Source organism: Podarcis vaucheri, assembly GCF_965113315.1.
Source record: "Podarcis vaucheri genome assembly, chromosome: 5".
Lineage (NCBI taxonomy): Eukaryota > Metazoa > Chordata > Lepidosauria > Squamata > Lacertidae > Podarcis > Podarcis vaucheri.
The window spans coordinates 79,942,071-79,965,455 of record NC_138763.1 but is presented as its reverse complement, the minus strand read 5'-3'; the positions used below and the strand labels follow the sequence as shown (position 1 = coordinate 79,965,455).

The window sequence follows — 23,385 nt, the reverse complement described above, 5'->3', positions numbered from 1 at the left end:
TATTTCCGTAAGTGGGGCAAAAAGAATTGTCAACTAGATTCTCCTTCTTTCAGCATGCTTACCTCATCACTATTCCATCTATTAGATACTATAGGGCGCAGGTGCTTAACACATATGACCTCTCTCATGTCCTCGTATGAAGGATCATTTGGCACCATGTCATAATAGGGTAGTTGGTACTCTTCAACAATACCTGCAAATAAATGATATAAATTTAAGTATGCAATTCAAAATTATCCCATGTGCTGCAGACAAGACTAATATACCAAACCTGCTTCTGATTTTAGGCCATTACCAGACTTAAGAGAGGCTCTTATTTTTGCATTTCAAAAGGAAATATTCCCCCCTACTTGCAAGCAGTTCGGGTGGGGGGCATACACAGAGGCTGAGACACCTGCACATTCAAGGGAATAGGGAACAGCAAAGAAAGGAGAAACTAAAAGAGAACATTCATGCTGATCTCAACAGATGCTACACTTGACAGAATGGGCAAAATAGAGAGACAGGTTGCTTTGTCACAAAACCATATTGCCTTCCCCATTACCCATGCTACCCTCCAAGCCCCACACAAGTTGGGTTGGTAGAAAAAGGGAATGCTGGGAGTAGCAGTATTTAATGTACAGAGCAACACTAACTTTATAAATAATCAGAGTCACCGATTTCAATTTCTGGAGGCCATGTTGCTGGCAAGAGAGATTGTGTGTGCAGCACATACACTTAGCAGTCAGGGGATTGCCTGGCACATCCCTTGATTGTTAAGACAGGGGGTGGGGAGTGCTAGGGGATTCATGGAGAAAAGGAAGAGTTGGGGTCTAGAGGCTTTAAGACAGCTCCAGAGCTGCTATTCACTCAAAAGGAGGCACAGGGATTTCTTACAGCCTTTTACAAGTCCCCCTCCGATCTCAGAGACTTAAAAGGGAAGAACAAAGAGACCTGGAAAAGGCTTTGTGAATCTTCTCTTGCTTTCCCTCTTAAGTCCCTGCGATTTAAGTGTAAGGGATTTTGACAACTATTAAAATTGGCCCATGATGCAGATCCTGGTAAGGATTTGGCCCATGAAGCAAAAAAAGGTTCCCCACTCCTGACTTAGGACATACGCATTATCATATTTTAAGACTAGATGTAGGCTTTACCTCCTGTGACACAACGCCGAGCCATTTCCCAAATGATCAAGCCAAAACTGTAGATGTCAGCCATAATGTATGGCTGGAAATGATTTTTATTCAGACTTTCATCTAGGACTTCTGGAGCCATGTAACGCTTTGTTCCCACTCTGGTATTCAAAGGGACATCAACTTCATTTGTATCACTGCATTAACATAAAATGTTGTATGGTTGAAATCATGTAAAACTAGCATGCAACAAGAAGTAGCAGCTACAGTAATGAAGCTTTTTCCTTCAGTTGTTAAACTAGTGTTTTTTTTAAACAGTGTAACACAGCCTTGGTACTAAGCCCCTAGAAAATATCAGCTTGCAAAAATGTTCGTTTTATGAGCAATAAGCAGACTAATAAAAAAAAAGGTGCCAGCTAGAAGGGTCCATGAGGCCCACAAGCATTCCTAGCAAAGGAAGCAGGTGGCAGTTGCAGAAAAGTGCTTTGCCAGCCAGTTTGGCTTCCGTAGTGTCCACAGAGGAAGGGATGCCACGTACTCTGCAGGCAGCATAGAAGCTGACTTGGCTGGTGAGAAGAGTGCTGTGTTGCTGCTTCAACAGCCCCAAACCTGGGTGGAATTCCATGCACTCACTTCCTGGCTGCCAATGGCTACCAGATAGATGACTGACACACAGAATAGATGCTTTTTGGTGGTGGCCCCGCAGTTGCGGAACTCAAAACAGTGGTACCTCTACTTACGTTCACCTCCAGTTACGTATCCTTCGGGATACATACGTGGCAAACCCGGAAGTATTTTTCTGGGTTTCGCTGCACGCGCATGCGCAGAAGTGCTAAACCACGCCGTGCACATGCGCAGAAGCGGCACCTCTGATTGCGAATTCCTCGGGATCTGATCAGAGCTCTGGAACGGATCCCGTTCACAACCAGAGGTACCACTGTACTACGTGATAGCAGCAAATCCCATCCACCAATACTTTCAAATGGGCCTTTAAGACCCACCTCTTTGCCATGATCTTCAGTGGCTAATTGTAAGATGAGCCATAGAAATGGTGATATGGTCTTTTTTTTGTACCCTTGAGTTACACTGGGTTATTTGTTGTTTTTGTGATGGCTCTGAACAGTATTACTAGGAAGATATTTTAAATCATTTATTGCATTATATTTTATTGGTTATTTTTGGATGTGTACCTTGCAAGCTGTCTTGTTCAGAAAATATCTTAAGTAGTAGGTTATAAATCTGCTAAATAAAGACTAGCATAACCAACCTGCCTGCTAATGTGAAGATCACAGGAGTAAGGAGTCTTTTAAACAGCCTGCATGGAGAATTTTTATGAAGTAAACTATTTGTAGATGAATGCATATTGGATGCAATTTATAGCTATCAGTTCAATTTGTTTCAAACTGAGCATTAAAGGGAGTGAAGTGTCTGAAACTGCCACGGAAGAATAGAATGCTGAACAGTAACAACATTTGTCTCCCTCTTCTTTGAAAGAAGGGTAATTTATTTTTGTGTGCGTGACATTCCGAGATCTCTAGTCCAAGAACATTTTGTGGCTATACCTTGTCTCAATTATTCTTTCCCAAGTCCACTTTTGCAAAGAAAATATTTATTCTTTCGGGAACATTCCTGTTATGCACAAAGATTCTGCAGTTGTGAACCAGCCAAATGAATCCATCACACTTTTCAGATTTTTGCACAGAGACCTCCACGAGTTTACAAAGGATAGGATTGGATTACCTACCTATTGAATTTGACAGCTAGGCCCAAATCAGCAATACAGCAAGTCCCATTTCTCTTTATCAAGATATTTTTACTTTTCAGGTCTCTGTGTGCAATAGCAGGCTTGCCTTGCGTTCCATATATCTCTGTGTGCAAATGGCACAGGCCACAAGCAGCAGAGTAAGCCAGTTTGAGCAGAGATCTGTTGTCCAGAGTGGTACACTTCAGGAAGTCATACAATGACCCATTTTCATGGTAATCAGTAATCAAGTAGAGTTGGGTCCAGGAGCCTGTGCCTTTAATATCTGCTGCTATAAAACCTGCGGAAGTTAGAAACATAGTTAGTGCTGAATGTTCCCACAAATAGTGAAATTAACACTGTGCCAGGGATGAATATTGAGCAGACGTTTCTGTGACGTTTCTTCCACCATTCCAACCCATTTAAACATCTAACTCCCTGGCAACAAAACACAAGCCTAAAAGACTTGTGGTCTTTTAGGAAGAGAATTAAGACCTCTCAATCTGCCAGGTGTTTTTTTTTAGTACAGTCTGACTTTGAAGAGGCAATTTCATAATCTGCTGTTGATTTGTTTTTATTGTTTGATAACGCTTTTAGCATTTGTTCTGTTGCTTTATGTTTTCAATTACTAGGGCTCCAGGTTAGTCAGGAAAGTAGGGTATACATTTGAAAAATAAATAAATTACACATACTACAAATCTCAGATTCCTAACTTAGCAGTAGTTCTGCTGAGGATAAATGGAGTTTTGCCGTGGGAGTGACTGGAAAGTACTACAGAGTTCAGTTTCCATAAAAAACAACCCTGAAAACACCCATCGTCATCCCTTTCAATTTAACAGGATTTCTACTTTGCAGATGAACTACATTATTAACAGATTTTAGCAGGTTTTGTCTTTCTTCTCAGAATGACACTACATCTTGATCCAAAAACAGTTTTCAATACTTACCGAGTATATTTTCATGGCGCATGAGAACTGTCTGGTAAATCTCAGTTTCTCGAAACCAGCTGGCTTCTTCAGTGGTGAAAAATACTTTCACTGCCACTTTTTCACCCCGCCATTTACCCATCCAGACTTCACCATATCGCCCTTTTCCAACTTGCCGCACCATTTGAATTTGTTTGGCTATTGTCCGCTGGACCTGAAGAAGAAATCTGAAATCACTGAGTGATTCTACGGATGCTGACCAAGTGCTTGGAAGCTCTTATTCGGACATTGCTTTTTCACAGAAAATAGTGGATACTCAAACAATTCATTAAAAAGGAGCTGTCAAGTTAAACAAAAATCTGCCACTAATTTAACAAGCTAAATCATAACCAGATCAAGAAATGAATTCTTTCTTATTGTTGCTTATGGAACCAATCCACATATTTGAAATATTTGGTCTTGGGTCAACACAACATGAAATGAATTTCACTGGAACTATGAGAAGACTCGGTGTGCAGAAAAACCCTGTTCCGACATAAACATGTCTTCAACAATCTGATGTTTATCTTTTAACCTAAGATCAAACTGTGTGAGATTTTTTGTTTGTTTGTTTTTTTTTACCCCATAAAGAACTGGTTTACCCACTTGGCCAGAACCTGTATTCTAATAACTTGGCTCCAGGAACCCTGATTAGGATGAGTGAGGGACAGGAGACATCCACACTCACCTCGTTTCCATCTATAATTGTTCCAGTCAGTGTCATATGTGCTTCCCACACCCTGAGTACTTTGCCCTACTTATTTAAGGACCATTGCTGAGGCAGTCCCCAAGACTACCCATCTGACTGTGACAAACTTCTTTCACCGATTCCCCATAATCAGGGGCTGAAATCTCTGCCTTCCGGGAGCTGACTGGACAAGCTATTTCCACCTCTGCTCCCCTTTTCCCCAAACCGGAAAAAAAAGCCCTTCTCTGTATAAAGATGTCAGCTGCTCCTTCCTGAAAGGAGGCATTGACCTCCCATGATGTTTTGCACATGCTTGTAGTTTAAGACCTACCTGAATTTTCCAAATGTACAGGAAAAACTAGCAGAAACTATTATTTAACTTTATAAACCTGTCTCTCTTGAATACTTTCTCTGCATATCCCAAATGGTTTGACGATCTACTTTGACTGGTGAATCAGTTTCCCAGAAACCTTCCCCGTTTGGGGAACTACACTGTGGGATTAAGCAGAAAGCAGGACAGACTAGCTGAAGACTTGCCCAGCAGGGACTGAGGAGATAGTGCAGGCTCCTTTCTCCCAACCCAGGGAGTCCATCTTCCACCTAATGTGGCTTCAACCTAGGGGACTGAAAGATCTGGGGTCAGGGTCCACCTCTCCCTTATAGGTTCTTCAGATTTATTTCTAAACAAACAAATTGTGTATTTAAATTTCCACACACACACCCCCCAAATAAAACTGCCTTCCCAATAAGTTGTGTGTCTTTTTTAAAAAAAAAACAAACTAGCATGCTTGGAGACTAGTAGTGCCAGGCAAGCATGGAGGAGGGGAAGTACCGTCCTCTGAAGACAGCATAGAAATTCAGCAGGCCCAGAGAAGAAAGACTGCGCAATCTATCCCACCTTGCCAGCCTCCTCACTCAGCTTCAAAAAACTCCAGGCAAGTTGTTAACTACATGACTGCTGTAAAATAAAGAACTCTCAGCTGAAGAAGCACTGGCTTACCAACAGAGGAAGTCCTGAACCACTGCCAGAGCTCTGTGATTGGTCAATAAGATCCTTAAGTGACTCGCCAGACGGAATAAAGGCTTCACCCTGCTCCAGGTCACGATTATAACATCCTCTCTTTGCTACCCACTTGCAATAATGCCTGGGGGGGAAAAACACATCTTGATATAACATGGTGTTATTTTAAGTAACTATGCATACAGTGCCATAATTCCAAAAACATTTCGCACTGCCGGGTTTTTTAATCAATTTTTGCATCAGTGAACAAATGTTGTCTATATAGTTTCATTTCTTGGTTTTCAATTTTGCCTGACAAATGCAAACAGCACGCGGAAGTGAATACCTGAACTGAGGGGCCAATGTCATTTGAATTTGTGGTCTCCTTTATTATTATTGGCTCTGGATATTAAACCCACATATCAAATCGTTGGATCTCCCAGTTTGTTCTCTGCATGCTAAGCAGAGTGGGAAGAAGAGCACAAGTTCAAGGTCCCCTTCTGATTTTACTGTGTACAGAGTTAAACTCAGATCAAACTGAGCAATTCATAGCTAAATTAGGACGGTGGCACCCTAATCCTGAATATGTGTGACAATGAATAAGCTTGTGGTGCCACTGTAGCCTTTCTGCAATGCTGGCACTGAGGCAACGTTTCATGGCTGGTGGGTGGGTGGGTTGCATAGCTGCTGCTATAATCCATTCTAAGCTCTCAAGTGCTGATGCAGCAAGTGACTGAGCCAGATTGCAACTTTGCTCTAAAAAACAAAACCAAGATGAGTTACAAATGGCAAGTTTCAGAGGTAAGACACTAAATATGATACAAAAATAGTATCATGCTAAGAGTTGCCTAATTATAGGGTTTAAAAATGCCAGTGTCACATACTGCTCAGATTGCTATCTTTACTCTGTATTAGGCCGATAGGGCAATCCTCTATATGTCTACTAAAAAGTAGGTCCCAATGGGGCTTTATCTCAATTATGCGTGTATAGGATTGTAGTCTAAGGATCAGTTCACAGAGTCCTCTGGTGCATGCACAGGATGGAGCACAATACCGAGTCTCCTCTGCTTTCCCCATTCTCCCGCCTTGCATATGGAACATCAGATCATAGAATCAAAGAATCTTAGAACTGTAGAGTTGGAAGAGACACCAAGGATCATCTAGTCCAATCCCCTGGTATGTATGTATGTGATATGGTGTGTATGCAAACACAACCATAAATAGACTGACTGCCATAGAAAAGGGTATACCCCAGATCACATGCAGTGCTCTAAATCAGTCTTCCCCATCTTGGTGACATCCAGATGTTTCGAATCATTAACTATGTTAGCAAGGGCTGATGGGAGCTGTAGTCCAAAAGTACCTAGAGGGTGCTAGATGCAGGGTGGGGACAAGGCCATATGCTTGAAACACACCCCTATATTCCAGTATATGTAGAGTGCACACAATAGTGAGCTGTCTGTGTCAAGTTTCACGTCAGATTGGTTTCCATACATATGACTATTTTCACAGTGATGCAAATCAAACTGTGTTTGATTCTAGAATACCTCCAGACATTCTTAGTGATCTAACTAGTTAGCAACAAATCTGCAATACGCTATGCATGAAAAATAGGATATCACCCAACAAGATTTTTACCTGTAGCAGAAACAGCTAAATAAGATGATCATAACTATTATACAGACTGCCATAGAAATAAATGCAGCCATCCAACGTATGCTGCCATCAAAGATGCCACCTAAATAAAGGAACAAACTATTAATATAATTAAAATGAAAGGTAAATTTATCTCTCGGAAATATGAGACAAACTTAGGGAATATTGGAAAGCTATCCATCCCCACACTGCACGTTGCAACTCTTACATAGCTACATATACAGCAATTGTGTGGAAGGCCTCCTTTTAATCAGTAGGCATGCGGGATCCCCAAGGATAGGGCTCCTGTACTCGTGTGCTAGAAACGTGAGTCAGATTTTGTTAATTCTGTGAACATCAAGTCATACGAAGTGCTATTCTGGTTCTATATTACAAAACTCCCCATTTTTATTTTTAAGAATTCACTCATTCTTTTTAATCAAATGCAGTAAGACTTCAGTGCGTGATTTACAGGACATTTTCCACTACCACTCCTCTGACAATCCAGCTTGGTTTAGCTTCCTCTGATGAAACACAATAACTATTGAAAAACAAGTTAGAGAAGCAAGGCGGGGGGGGGGGGAGTTAAGGTACAGGTTATGCTTACTACTTTCTTATTACTGCACCAGGAAATAAATACACGCTTTTCGGGGGTGTGAATTAAAGCAAAGTTGAGACTGGTGAAAAATCAGGAAAGTGGTGGGGAGACTGCTGAAGGCAGCAACACTGATGACTGTGATGATAATAATCACGATAATTAACATTACCACTTTCAAGTGGTCAAAGCACTTCCCATGCATTATCTGAAATCCTTACAACAAACTTGTAAGTCAAGTTAGTACTATTAATTTCCATGTTGCAGATGGGAGGGAAGATACCAAGAGTGAGTTGCTTGCCTAAGGCCACCTAGTGAGTTCATGACAGAGCTGAAATTTGAACCAGGGACATCCTCATTCACAAATGAGCCCGAACAATGCTGATAGCTTGGGGGCAGGTCCTCACGCGCATCCATAAAAATGCTTTCCAAACAGCAAGCGGCATCCTAAATTTTTAATGATCCTCTGGAGCCCCTTGAGAGGGCTGGATAGTTTTTTTGGTAGCCTAATGAGAATAGCGGTAGTGATCTCTTGACTGGCAACATGTCACTGTTTGCCTGTCAAGATGCTATAATCACTTTAAGGTCTCCAAGCTCCTCAATCTTGGTTGGGGTGATGAACAAATATGATAGTCAATGCAAAGTATCAGCATTGGCAGAACAGCAAACACAGCTAACTTGGTTCTATCGCATCCAAAGGAAGAAAAGGCAACTTGGCCTGTACTGAGATCCTCATATGAAATGACTTGTATATTTAGTTGTAATAAATATAGTACATAAAATGACAGAGGGCTGATTCTAGAAGGTGGTGCAGTGTGACTGGCATTTATACTATGGGGCTCCAAAGGGTTCCTTTCTGCCATCCCCTTTAATATCTACATCAGGAGTGGGAGGGAGAATTTACCCCAAGGGTAGCATTCCCTCATAACTAGTCTTCTGTCTGCCTGAGGCTATGCAGCTGGTAGTTGGAGAGAGGGATTTATTGGCTGTGACACCATCTTTGGAATTCACCCAGTATCTATTCCAACATCTTTTTGGTGCCAAGCAAAGATAGTTCTATTTCCCCAGACTTTTTATCTCCCATTATGTTTATGCTGAAATAAACCAACTTTTTGATGCTGTATGCTGCTTTGGGTTTAGCTGCTGCAGTCAAGGGGACTAGTGGGAAGGGTTTGTGACAGAAATCCTAGTGCCCATGCAAAAACCTGGTTCACATCCCTAAGGATCCTGCCTGTGGAATATTTATTCATTTTCTTCCATTTATGGTCCACATTTTTTTCTGCTGCAGAACCCAAGGTTGTGTGACATGCATGTATTTCCCAGGTGGACACTCATCCAGGCACTAACCAGATCCAGCCTGATCATCTTCAGCAGGTGGTGGTCTCACATACCTTCAAACCCTACTCTGGAAATACTAGGAAGCACCATACCTGGACTTATGGGAGGAGGTAATGTGGGCTGCAAATCTCGATTGCAGAAATCTGTCCGACAGCATTCAATTGTCCGTCGTGGTTGTGCTTTTGGAGAGTCCTGTAGAGAAAAAGAAATGATGCCTATTTTGTCACAAGTATTCTCTGAACAACCCTCTATAGCTACATAAGTTACAACAAAGGGAAAGATTAAAGCTATGTAGATTTTTGCTAAGTAGATTGCTGTAAAGATTTTAAGACAAAGTATTAATGTTCGAAACAATAAAATTGGCAAAGAAATAAATCTCCCAATTTTAGGCTTTTGGAGCAAATTACTTGCATGAACAGCAAATGTTGGAATTAAGTGTGAGGAGCTGCCTGGGTTCACATGCAACAGAAGACAGTTGGAATACCTTGCACTGGAAGTCTGAGCCTTCATACTTCATGCAGCCTGAAGCAAGTGTAATTTCGCCATTTTCTTCTTCTTCGATTATGGCAAAGCAGTGTCCATTAGTTCTGGAACAGATGAATTGACTTCAGTTCTCCGTGTACTGTTCTGCATTCAACCAACCTATTTATATCTATTAGATTATTGTCTTGTATTCTTCCTTCCAGTATAATGGACACATGGCACTCATGATACTGCACTCAAAGGAAACAAGGGACTTCAGAACAGATAAAACAGGGTTGGGTTTACTTAATGGTGTGGCAAAGTCATGGTAGGTACTCCAGGGAGGTACTCCAGGGAGATGAGCTATTCCTGAAGACTACATTCTAAGATTAATGATAATTATGAAAAAACCTTTAAGACTCCTCCTATACATTAGTCATGCCTATCATGTGACACTGAAAATATTGTACATACCCATGGAAAATCAATCCTCTATTGCCTGCAAAAATCAGCACTTAAACCAATTCTTATTCAAGGCCTAGTAATTAAGCAAACAACAATTCAATGTTTTCAAAATCTGAAAGCTTCTCTGACTGCATCTCATAATTTGAACTGTTTTTAAGAGAAGCCAACTGAAATACGGCTCTTCAATTACTCTCAAGCACAAAATTAAGTAATGAAGTCTAGATTAATCTCCCTCAACATATGTGCCAAGATCCAAGTCTGTTTCACCAAATAGATATCATTAAAATTTGGTGCTACAGAACTTTTCCCACTTTCTTTCTTTTTCTTTTTTCATTCTCATCCTATCCACACATAAACAGTATCACTGATTTCAATAGACTTTGTTTCCCATTAGCTGTACTTGAGATTTCAGCCTTTGAATGCCTGGAGATTCAAGGCAGCTAAAGGTAAAACGGCCCCGTCGGGTCAGTAATAAAAAAGTAAGAAATCTTTCAATTCAGTATTAATAACATTTAATAGGACATTTATGACCAATCAAAACATATGCCTTCAAAATTATTTGATGGGTTTTCCATTTTAAAAATTATATCTACTAGATTTATCAACTACATGAACGTAATACTTGGATATAGAAACTATATAAAAAACAAACACTAGAGGGCAATAAAAAGCAACAATTCTAATGTGACCAACGATTTGACCAAATCAGATCCCCTTATGCTATGCAAGAAGAACAGGTTGTTTAGCTGTACCTGTAGTTCTCTGAGTTGTTATTTGTGCAGACACACATGTGCAGACATGTAAGCTAGTCTAGAGATTTGGCAAGTGCCCTGCCCCCACCTCCCATGCTCACGCATTCAGGGACAGAGCTCCTGCATTCTTGATCAGTTCAAAAACCACAGCCCTATGCAGGAGATAACAACCATACTTACATCTACCGTGGGGAAAGAGAGTGGGTTGTGTGTCTGCACAGATGACTATTGGAAAGTCTCAGGTTACAAGTAAGCAACCCGTTCTTTGTGGTCTCTGTGCTATTGCACACATACGGGTAGTAAAGCAAGCTAGCTTACTAGAGGCAGGAAAGATACGATGAGGTCAAGGACGCAAGTGCAGCCCTTCCAAAAGACATTGCTCAGTTCCATTTGCCTTGTAATCAAGCAGATTACAGATGAAAACCAAAGGTTGTAGCCAAGTAGCAGCATGGTGGAGGTCCAGCAGTGGACCTTGGAGGAATACCATGGAAGTCACTACAGCTCTGGCTTCACTTTGGAGTAGGGAACTTTGGAGGTCTGTAAGCATAGGCACGGGTGAACCATTGAAGATACTAGTGGGTGAAATGTTGGGTCTGGCACCCTCATAACAAATAAACAGATCCAGACTACTCAAGAAGCTTTTGGTTCTGGAAAAATAAACATTCAAAACTCTGAAGCTAGGTTACGGAAGACAATGGCCTCATTGTGGTGGAACGAAGAGGCAACCTTGGGAAAGAACAAATATCTGGTTTCAGTACAACTCTGATCTGGTGTATGGGAGTCAAATATGGGAGCTCAACACTTGGAGCACACTTATAACTCACACTCGTCATCACACTCCTCACCAATGTAATTGCCACTAAAAAGGTACATTGGGAGACAGTAGGTTTCCTGAATGAAATTTTCTGCAGGTACAGAAACCATGTTTGTGTCTCCTCAGAGGCCACAGACAAGGTATAGCCAAATTCTAAGAAATATATTAAAAGCTTTTAACCAATCCTCAATTCAGAAAGTCATTTCACCTGACCATAATAGTATATGAACTGAAAAAGGGTGGAACAAGGGAACTGAGAAACAAGAACGGACAGTGAAAATATTTGAAACCTCTAACCTTACTATAACTTGTACGTATGAGGAAACAGTCTTTATTCTGCCCACAACACTTACTTGCATGTATTGTTAATGGCATTTTCTGGACAGTGCCCTGAGCAGTAGCACTGCAAAAAGGGCAACGTGTCCTCTGGAGCTAGGGTGACTCCATCTTCCTGCTTTTTCTGATCAGGATCAGTCTTCATCCCTGTCCCATGGAGCATGCTGTCTAGATTCTGCCCTGTATAATGTAGATACAAAAATAATGGTTTGTTTCGGAAGGCAGGGTTACACTGAAGGTTTAGAACTCTCGGCTGCAGTAGCCTCTGTATAGTCCTTCTGTTTTGGTCCCAAAGCAAACCTGGAATGCTCATTTGCATACTTAAAACCTAACTTGAAAACTTATTTACCTGTAAGTGAACCACCACAGATTTCTTTTTAATTTTTTTAAAATCTAACTTTCAAATTAACAAGCATAAACATAAATTAGCATAGGTAATTGAAATATCAATGTTAACATTCTGATATTGCAGGCAGCTGAGCATAATACAATACTTATGTTTTAATAACATAAATGTTAGTTCTGTCCTGATAATTATATGAAATTTTATGGAAATGAATTCCAAATGCATTTCTCTTTTTTTGACATTATCTCAAAAAGTAAGGTGTTTAAAATTTTCATTTGGTTGTTGAGTTTTTATTCCTACTAAATTTGTACAAACTTCTACTTTGCTTAGGATCATGCGTAGGAATACTTCTATAGCAGGGGTGAGGAACCTGTGGCATTCCAGATGTTATTGGACTACAATTCCCATCATCCCTGAATATTGGCTGCACTGGCTGAGGCTGATGAGAGTTGTAGTCCAAACATCTGGGGGGCACAAGGTTGGGAAGGCCACATCTCTCAGATTAAACTGAGTTTCCTCTAACAAATATTCATAAAATCAGAATATTATTTCAATTACTATTACCATAATGGGCACAGAATCTAAGTTAGCCTTCACCAACATTGTGCCCTCCAAGGACTGAGCATGCTCAACGGAGTCCAGGAGCCAAATAACGTTGTTACTGCTTCTTCTAAACAACCAGTTGCATTTCCATTTTATTGTAACTTTTTAAAATGATGCCTGTTGTGATATTCTTTTGTGAACCACTTAATGAGGTTGAACTGAGCAGCAGTATTTAAATACTTTAAATAAATAAAACAGGCAGGTATCTTTGGATATCTCTAACATCTTTGCTTTCTCGCTTAAATGAACCTTCGCCTATGCCTATAAATTTCAGTTGATTGACTTTTTCCATGACTCAGCTCACGGTTTACATAGTCTTCTGGGTGATTCAGAGAGGCCTATACCTGAATAATGACTTTGCAATTAGTCTCAAGTAATTAGTCTCATAAAAACAACCATATCTACCCTGATTCCCTCCTTGTCAAAAGGAGGCTAGCAGACTCTTCTGACTAGCATCGTGTGCTATTCACTAGGTAATCTTCCCTGTGTGAGGAAAGAACTTGATAGCTTAGATTCCTTAAGTGCACTGTGCCCTTTTTCTTTTAGGGCCTTTCGTCTAAAAATATTATAGCCGCCACATTAACTCAGAAATATCTGAAGCTTTCACTGAATTAAGACTGTCCATAGAGATGGAAATTAGTCAACAGATGCAAATGCTGCACCATTTAAAATACAAAGGAATTTTATCATTGAGTTTAGTATGAACTGCATAAATAATAACAAATTATTATTATTATTATTATTATTATTATTATTATTATGCCACCCATCTAACTGGGTTGCTCCAGCCTGGGAGGCTTCCAACAAATTAAAACATCAAACAGAACCTGGAATATTTTTTTATAGCAAAATCTTAACATGTCAATGAAAGTCAATTAAGAAGCATGTACCAAATCAAAACATTTCCCAGCTTTCAGTACTAAGGTCTATTATAGTTAACCAGCCCCCCCCCCCAAGTACTGGTTTTGAAATAGAAGACTAACCAAGAAAACCTGCTTCTTGGTAACCAGCTCTTATATATTACCAATAAAGTGGGATCATAGTACTAAAAGGTAGGCAGCATGTCCTGTTAACAACAGACAGTTTCATAGACTCTGTATGAAAGTTATGTTAGAAATCTCCCTTTCTGTAAAAATGTAACTGATGTTTTTTGTTTCAAAGCAGAGGGTTTGAGAGTTGCTGAAAAAGATGGAAACCATTTTCAGGTGTGCACAAAAAGTCTTCCATTTCAACAGCTTTCATGTTGTTTCTACGTTTCAAAAACTACAGCAGCTTATCTGCATTTATTTCTGACTGCAGTTAAAACATAAAATGTTGGCTATGCACATGAACATTCCATACATCAAAAAACTTTCTTTTTCAAACGTTTTACAAGTATGACTTTACCTTGAACTTGAGAAATGATGACTGCATAGAACCCCAGCAATCTGATGTAAACTTTCAGACAAATCATTGTTCGAATATAAATCCTTCCTGTGCACTGTCAACTTTGGCAAACTGCCCTGCTGCTTGACAAGTTCTAAGCTGGACTGTTTAGCAAAATCTGCTAGAAGACTTGGTGGCCAGTTGAAGCAATGGTTTAATTATTCCAATTTGTTTTCTGGAAAAAAAGAAACGAAACAAAATTGCATTTTTGAACAGATGAATAAAATTATGCAATTTCCCCAAACCCTGAAAACGGTAGGAGGGTATCAAATGGACAAGATACAGTAAAAGCTTGAAGTGATAAAACATGTACAAGTATATTTAAAAGACTAAAATATGACCTATTTGTATTTTAATCCATTGGATAACTATACAACATTTTAAAATTAATAGTTGACAACTAGCTGATTGATAACATCTATGTAGCTAAAAATGTGAAATTGCTGTAGAACTTAGAATTTTAAAAAAATGATAGTAATTCCATTCTAACACACCAGTGCACAAACATCTACTAGAAAAAAAAGATTTTTCTTTAAATACAAAGCTGTCTAGAAAACACTTTTCCAATGTTTGCTCAACTGCATAAAAAGGAAGGCAGTAAAATTTGCTCTACCATTTTGAAGTACACTTCAGAAACAAAGTGGGCAAACATGGTTATATTAAAATGTAGCAGCTTTTAGTAATCTCACAGTGATGTTTTTGAAATGATTAATAGGGCCTAACTAGGTCTCAGAGGAATAAACAGCAATTTGGACACCTAGGTAGTTAATATAGACAATACAGATTCTGTGTTAAGATGAACAGAACACTGATTTTGCCTTTCTTTGGCCTCTTGTTTGAGTGGGCTTGACCTCCTGACCCCTGTCAGCCTGGCGCTATTCTTGAATGAAAAAAACTTGTATTTGTTCAAGGATGTGCTGCAATTACTGTTAGTGGCTGCTTCTACCATAAATAACTCAATCTGTCTGTTGGCAGGACCCAAGAACTTTTCATTTTAATTACTGCTTCATAGGCATTTAACATGGAGGCAAATTACTGGCAGAGCATAGAGGTGTCTGTCACTTTCAATTTGCGCATGCAGGGGGCATGCAGCCTTCGACCTGTGGCCTACTTTTCACACATCTGTGACTTCTTAGTAATGAAGAAACAAAGCAGCTTCCTCACTACAAGAAATAGAACCACTGCAATGGAATAGCCTATCTGTGGGTACAGCAATTGATGCATATTCAACGTTGGGCTATGCCCAGAGTATAATAGTTATCCAGAATATCTCCACCTAAAGCTTCTTTTAAAAGTCTCAATGAGTATTTTAGCCTTTAGGTCTCGGATAGTGTTGCTGTTTCAAAAAGTCTTCAGCTTTTATTGTATTGATTTTACATTTGCTTTATTGTGCCATTTCAGACTGTACACAGCCCTGAATATTGTCACAGAATCGATTCTTATTTAGAAAACCTTTTAAAAAAGTGACCTAAAGTTTTTATATCCCTGAATCACGTTTCCATGACTGGCAGATTGTCTCCTTTCAGTTCCAGAATAATTTTCCCCAGTCAAAATTGTTGTGCATGTGTAATGGTCATGAATGCACAATGACCTCAGATAACAATTTAAAAATTAATAAGTTGGGCTGTACGCCCCGTCGTAAGTTTTGAATCATCCCAAAAGAAGCATTCAAATTTCTTTTATAAGATGGTATTTGAATCCAGCCCAACACTTTCCTTCAGTGCAAGTCAGTGTCAAAATATAGCATTCACATGCCAAATATAGTCCAAGAACATAGGAATGACTAAGAAACTGTGTGTGACCCCAAAATATTTTTGGGCACCATAAATCATATACCCACAGATCCAGGACAGTGTCCTCAACAAGGTGGCATTGAATCACATCCAGCCCAAAGCTTTCCTTGGGTGCAAGACACTGTAAAATGTGTGAACTCACACAAATCAGCACAAAAGACTGTCAAATATGGGGTCCCCACACCAGTAATAGTCAACATTGCTGGACTTTCTCCTGGATGTGTGAGCATTTGACTTCTGATGGCCCAAAAACAATAGGGTTAAAAGGACCCATGTATCCAAAATTAAGCTGATTATATATAAGGGATGAGGAGTTTATCTAGAACCAAGTGTAAGAACCTAAGACAATGACCATGACTTTAAGATTATTTTATTTTATTTTTTACTTTCTTTTCCCCCTTGAAGAATCAGAGATTGCAGGCAGGCAGGCAGAGCTGCAAATCCTGCTTTCATGACCCATATCCGGAGCCAGATTGCAGTTTTCCCTGGGGATCAACTGGCTGATGAGCTGGTGTTTTTTCACCTTACCACATAACTTGTGGCACAGCTAACTTGCATAAACCACTAGGATTTAGTTACACTAAGCTTATGCTTCTAGAGTGGCAGACCTTGGTCGTTTGTGTTTCCTGTATGTAGCATACTAACTTACTTGATTTTTACCTCACCCTATCAACAAGGGCTAACACATACTCCTAAAATAAACCCTTGCTTATCCTGGCCATTTAAAGCTTTTCTCTAATACATTCTGAAAGATGCTCAGACATTTGAGTTCTCTGAGAGCCAGAGGAAAAAGCCTTTCAGAGTTGTTTCAATGCCATGTAATCGTTGTAATAAAAAAGAAAATGAAGTAATTAAAGTGCAAAAAATGAGGCTATGTTCAACAAAGAAATGCTTTGATTAGGAGGGTTTCTGGGTGCAATTTAAAGAACAAAATGAACTGGCTTAATGTTTTAGGATCAGCTATGTAAGATTTACATGCACTTGTTTGATATTAATAAAATGCATTACAAACAATTTGCCTATAACAGAGGACTGTGCATTTCAGAATATTTTAAAAGATTTTAAATTGCCATGTTTGTTCACAACTGGAGTGGCCAATGTGATACTCCATGTGACACGCAATAGTGTCCTATCCCTGGCTCACTACCCACTTTGTGATGAGGGTGGTTACCACACCACCACCCCTCCGAAAGTACTAGAACTTAAGAACAAAATTAGAAGAGTAATGCTCTTTTTCACTTCCTCTTTCAGCTCTATATGATTTTCAATTATCAAATCAGAATTTGTGTAACTGGAAAGTGGAGTAACTGAATGAGGAGGGAAAGGGGAGGGAAAAATGAAGTAAAAATGAGTAGTAGTGGTGGTAGTAATAATAATAATAAAAATAATTTATTTATTCCCCAGCCACCCTGGGCAGCTTCCAACCGCATATTAAAAACAATACAGCATCAAACATTAAAAACTTCCCTAAACAGGGCCGCTTTCAGTTGTCTTTTAAAAGTAAAATGGTTGCTTATTGCCTTGACATCTGCTGGGAGGGTGTTCCACAGGGCAGGTGCCACTGTGGGGAATGAACGGCACTACAAGCGTCAGGAGAGAGGGAAAAGGAAGGAAATCAAGAAAGAGAAAAAGAATGTGAGTGTAAATGCGCATGCCAGATTCATTAGAATAGTCTGAATGCTATATACTTTTTTCATGGTTTCTTTCCCCACTCATCAAATCATCCTTACAGGTGCTCCTAATTTTGACAAAGGATCCACTGAAAACCATCATCAATTTGTGACAGCTGCCTATTCCTGCATTGCAGGGGGGTTAGACTAGATGATCCTAAGGGTACCTTTCCAACTCTAAAATTCTGTGATCTATTCATATGTCACTTCTGTGCCTACAGACATGTTCTGTGATTTGTTGGTGGGTTTACTGTCATCCAGTGTATAAGTTGCTTAGATTGGGGGCTGCCATACCAGCACCGACAAAGGCGTTCCTTGGCATCCCCAAGGCAACCTGTCATCACTCAGCTGTTGTTGCCCACCAGCCACATGGAGCTAACACAGCTGGCACTCCCTTTGTCTCGCAGAGGATTTTTTTCCTTAGTGAGGAGGGTGGGTAGGAGGCAAGAACAAAGAAGATAGTGCTGGAGCTTCCGGTTGTGAGCGACGCCATAGCAAGCGGGGATTGCTTCCAGGCGGAGAATCCCGGGTTTTTCGGAGGATTAAGGGGGGTCTTAGGGCGCAGCGACCCCCCGAAGTAGTGTCTGGAGGGTGTACAGACACTCAGGCTCCCGCGGAGAGCCAAAACGCAGACCACCTGGCCGTCAGGTAACTCCACGGAGCGAAGAGAGCGGCGGGGAGGAGAAGCGGGCTAAGGGGAAGCCATAGCTAACTCCGGAAAACGAAGCCCCGAGCTTGCCGGGGGAGCTCACAATTCTCGAAATTAAGGAACCCGGGCTCAAAACAATTCCAAGACAAACCAGGGGTATTAAGGAAAGCACCGGTGGATCATATTTACCTACGAGACCAGCGCTATCTCCAATCAATTTGTACGCGTTGGAGAAGCAAAGTTGCCGAAAGTGAAAATGTGTTGCCGCTAGCGGCTACAGTTTCTTTCCCCCCTCAAAGCTGCTACAAACCGTCTAATACAAACTAATTCTTCGATTGAGAAAGAAGAACTTAAGCTAAAAGGGGGGAACGGATGGTTAAGAGTGGGAACTCTAAGGTCCTTTTTGGAACTTTGAAAGAAGAAGCTGAAAAGAACAACCTTAACTCCTTTTTTTCTTTTTTTTATTTTTTAAAAAAAGGCTGCGTAATAGAGGAAGTGCTTTTGACTCCATTATACGGTCAGTTTTTCGGGCTATTTCCGTTCCTGTCCCTGTCTTGCTCTGCAAAATTCTTTGTGTGGGTGCCTCTTATGTAACCCACTTGGACTTAATTCAAAGTATTGGTTTCTAAATGGCATCAGAGAATTGAGGAACTGGACAGGTAGTTGAAACCCTCTTTTTCACGATACTAGGGGTTTTTTTTCTTTTTTTTTTCCTTCCCCCCCCCTTTCTTTTTGGTAGCTTACCCAGCTAACTTTAGGAATCTAGGACACCCAGTGGCTAGAAGAGTAATTACAGCTAAGTTACATCTTTTTTTTCAATCAGTCTAAATTATCATATGTGTTTTATCTGACTTCTTTGTTTAAAGACTGAACTGGACTGAATAATTTTACAATTACTTTATAAACCTTACAAGGAATAGCCCAACTGGGGTAGAAGGTTATTATATATATACATATCTTTATATATTTTTTTTCTCCTTTTTTTTTTTTTTTTTTTCTTATTCTCCCTTTTGGTTTTTGCTATTTCAATTTTGGACTGGGGGAAGAGGACTTGAATCTTGAATTTGGAACTCTTTTTTTCTTCACTTTTTTTTTTTCCTTCTTATTATTTATATGCACTCATCTGGAATTTTTTATGGCAAAACCGGACTATAATTGGGAAAACTACGATATCTAAAGGGACTAGCCTAATTGGTGGCAAGAAGATTTTTTGGTTTCTGTTCTGTTCTCTTTCTCTGCTTTTTTCTTCCCCTTGCCTTCTCTCTATGGAACTTTTTGGACGCAACTAATACCTCACTTCCCATCTGTGCACCACTTGACTCCCCGGCTGGGAATCCGAACTAAACCAGGTTTTACAACTACTTTAAAAGAACTTATACGGATTCCCCAATTGGGGGCAGAGGATTGATTCTCTCCTGCCTCTTTCTGCGATTGGAACTTTGAACTTTGATCTTCTGTACTCCCCTCTATATGGGACTCTAGTCCCCCGTGGTATAACCGGAGTATAAACTCTTTCCCTTTCCCCCCCTTCTTCCCCCCCTCTCTTCCTTGAAGCTTCCCAGACGAAACAAATCACTCTTCCACGATTTGGGGGAGGAACTTGGCAACCTTTGGTAAAAAGGTTAATATCGATTCTTCTAACTTAAATCCAGAGGAATTTGGGACTGGGAACTATATTACGAAGGTTGTGAGTGAGTAAGGAGGGAACTGACATAAAATTGAACAATACTAGGGGGTGCTAATTGCCGTTAAAGGCTATATTGGAAGGATGTCTCACGTGCCTAAGAAGGGTGCAGAGGGCGGGACACCAGGAGATAGGAGGGGATCTAAACCAGATGCAGATTTTAAGACAGAAATTTTGAAAATGTTTGCTGAAATTAGACAGAGTGAAAAGAATATGGAGGACAAATTGGAGCATGTGAATACAAGAATAGAACAGGTGGATATGAGAATTGGGAAAATGGACCAAAAGATAGAGGAAACTGTAAAAGAGCTAAGAGGTCAAATTAAAGATATTTCCAAAAGAACACAATCTCTGGAAGAAGGAATGAAAAAAACAAGAGTAGAAATGAAGGAAGTGAAACGGGAGGAAGAAAAACTAAAAGTAGGATTATCGGAAGTTAATAAAACACAAGAAGAATTATGGGACGCAATCGCGATGAATGAATTGAGGCAACGGGAGGTAAATCTTAGGTTGAGAGCAGTCCCTGAAATACAAGGCGAAAACATCAGAGAGAAACTGATAATAGAAATAGCACGATGGTTGGCAATACAAAAAGAAGAAGTAGAAAGATCGGTTCAAAATGCATTCAGAATAAGAACAAGAACATCTAGAATAAAGAAAACGCCGGGAGACTGTTTGATTACTTTTAAAGATAAAGACATGAGAAGCCTAATTCTACAAAAAAATAGAGAAAAAAGGCTAAATATTGATGGGAATTACATAATCATTTTCAAAGATATTCCAGTAAGACTTTTGAAACGAAGAGACCCATACAAGCAATTGGTCCAAATTCTCAAGAAAAACAAGATTGAATTCAAATGGGAGTTCCCTCAAGGGATCTCATTTACCTACAAAAGCAAGAAACATAGGATTATCAACCCGGAGGAAACAAGTAAATTTCAGAGGCGATATAAGGAGTTGATGGTGGAGGAGGAAGAAGAAAGAGGAGCAGTTGGAGGAGTCGATCCACTGGAGAGGAGGTATTGGGTGGAAAAGGAAAGGGAAGACAGAGAACCGGAGGAGGAGGAGGAGGAGGAGGAGGAGGAGGAGGGAGAGGAACAGGAAGAAGTCGGACTATAATCAATTAGATAAATCAATTAGATAAATCAATTAGATAAATAACTTAATTTGGAAAAAGATGGCGCTAAAATTATGGAATTGGAATATTAACGGTATGAATGACAAGAAAAAACGAAACAAAATCGAACAATGCCTAAAAAAGAAAAATCTTGATATTATCTGCCTCCAAGAAACACACGTGGCAAAGAAGCACAGGAAAATATTGATTAACAATAGATTAGGAAACGAATTTGTGTCCTCTGATAAAGGGAAAAAGAGAGGGGTTGTATTATATGTAAAAAAGAACATTGAGGCGCAACAAATCTTCAAAGATGAAGAAGGTAGAATAATTGCAATACAGATTAAATGGCAAGGAGAAAAAATAATAATTGTTGGGATATATGCACCTAATGGAAATAAAACTGATTTTTATAAAAACTTGGAAGAGAAATTGTTTGAATACATGGACCAAAAAATGATACTTATGGGGGATATGAATGGGGTGGTCTCGTTGGAAATCGATAGATTTAGAGAAAAAGACGTAAGTAGAGAAGGAAAATTGCCCAAGACTTTCTTTACTATGATAAAAAACTTTAATTTAATTGATATATGGAGACTTCGACATCCGTTGGAGAAGCAATTTACGTTTTATTCGGAACCAAACAAGTCTTTATCAAGAATTGATCAAATCTGGGTTTCCAGTGAGCTAACTCCAAGAATTCGACAGATTGAGATACAACCAAAAACAATATCAGACCACAGCCCAATAAAAATGGAGGTTAAAGGATATGAAGAAAGATCATTCAGATGGCGACTTAATGATTATCTCTTAGCTGACCAGAAGCTTGTTCAGGAGGCTAAGAAAAAATTGATAGACTACTTTACAGATAATATGAACAAAGGCACAAAAATGAGCATAGTTTGGGATGCAAGCAAGGCAGTTATAAGAGGATTCTTTATTCAACAGAATGCGATTAAGAATAAGAATAGGGAGAAAGGGAAGAAGGAGATCTTAAAACAAATAATGGATAATGAAGTAAAATTAACTAAGAACCCAAACAGCTCAAAAATAAAAGAGAATATTAAAGTCCTGCAGGCACAATTTGCAATGATTATTAACAAAGAGGTGGAATGGAATATCAAAAGGCTTCGACAGAAAAACTTTGAATTCGCTAACAAATCCGGCAAATGGCTTGCGTGGCAAATTAAGAAAAGGAAAGAACAAAACACAGTTAATAAAATCATCTTAGAGGGAGAAGAAGTTGAGAATCCCAAAGCCATTAGGAAAGGATTTTTGGATTTCTATAAACATTTATATAACAATAGAGAAAAGAATAACATGAGGAAAATAGAAAGATTTTTAAAGGAAAAAGATGTGAAAAAGATCCCAACAGATAAGAAAGACCGACTGAACGCCCCAATAGTAAATGAGGAAATAATAGAAATAATAAAAGAACTGAAGAAAGGGAAGGCACCAGGACCAGATGGTTTAACATCTAGTTACTACAAAGAACTGAGGCACGCCCTAATAGTACCAATAAAGGAAGTCATGAATAACATACTACAACAACAGGATATCCCCGGAACGTGGAGAGAGGCCTTTATTACACTTATTCCAAAGCAAGACACTGATTTGACACAAGTAAAGAATTATAGGCCAATATCTCTGTTAAACACAGATTACAAGATCTTTGCTGGAATATTAGCAAAGAGATTAAAGAAGATATTGCAAGAAATAATCCATGTAGATCAGGCAGGCTTCCTTCCGGGCAGGCAGATGAGAGACAATGTTAGGAACATAATTAATATTTTGGAATATCTGTCTGTAAGGACTGAGAAGCAAGCCTTATTAATGTTTGTGGACGCAGAGAAGGCTTTCGATAATGTATCGTGGGAATTTATGTTAAAAAATTTAGAAATGATGGAAGTGGGGAATGAATTTTACAACGGAATAAGGGCAATTTATTCGGAACAAAGAGCTAAATTGATTGTGAATAATGTATATACAGAAGAGTTTAAAATATCGAAAGGTACCAGACAGGGGTGCCCTCTCTCGCCGTTACTATTTATAACAGTCCTGGAAGTCCTTCTGGGTTCAATAAGGAACAATGACAATATAAAGGGGGTTACAGTCGGTAAAAATGAATACAAGATCAAAGCTTTTGCGGATGACATAGTAATAACGATTGAAGAACCAAAAAACAGCTTGAATGA

The 23,385-nt window shown here is 39.5% G+C and overlaps 1 protein-coding gene across 1 annotated transcript in view; it reads right to left on the bottom strand.

The window, feature by feature from the left end:
- Positions 1-23,385, bottom strand: part of BMPR1A (bone morphogenetic protein receptor type 1A) — a 64,503-nt gene that overhangs the window by 5,856 nt on the left and 35,262 nt on the right. Inside the window, exons 3-12 of the mRNA XM_082222452.1 lie at positions 14,239-14,452; positions 11,921-12,083; positions 9,559-9,661; positions 9,167-9,266; positions 7,145-7,244; positions 5,507-5,651; positions 3,801-3,993; positions 2,857-3,154; positions 1,134-1,309; positions 63-193 (exon numbers count right to left, since the gene is read on the bottom strand). Coding sequence (XP_082078578.1) covers positions 63-193; positions 1,134-1,309; positions 2,857-3,154; positions 3,801-3,993; positions 5,507-5,651; positions 7,145-7,244; positions 9,167-9,266; positions 9,559-9,661; positions 11,921-12,083; positions 14,239-14,305 — 1,476 coding nt within the window. The 5' untranslated portion in view covers positions 14,306-14,452. The remainder of the gene's footprint in view (positions 1-62; positions 194-1,133; positions 1,310-2,856; positions 3,155-3,800; positions 3,994-5,506; positions 5,652-7,144; positions 7,245-9,166; positions 9,267-9,558; positions 9,662-11,920; positions 12,084-14,238; positions 14,453-23,385) is intronic.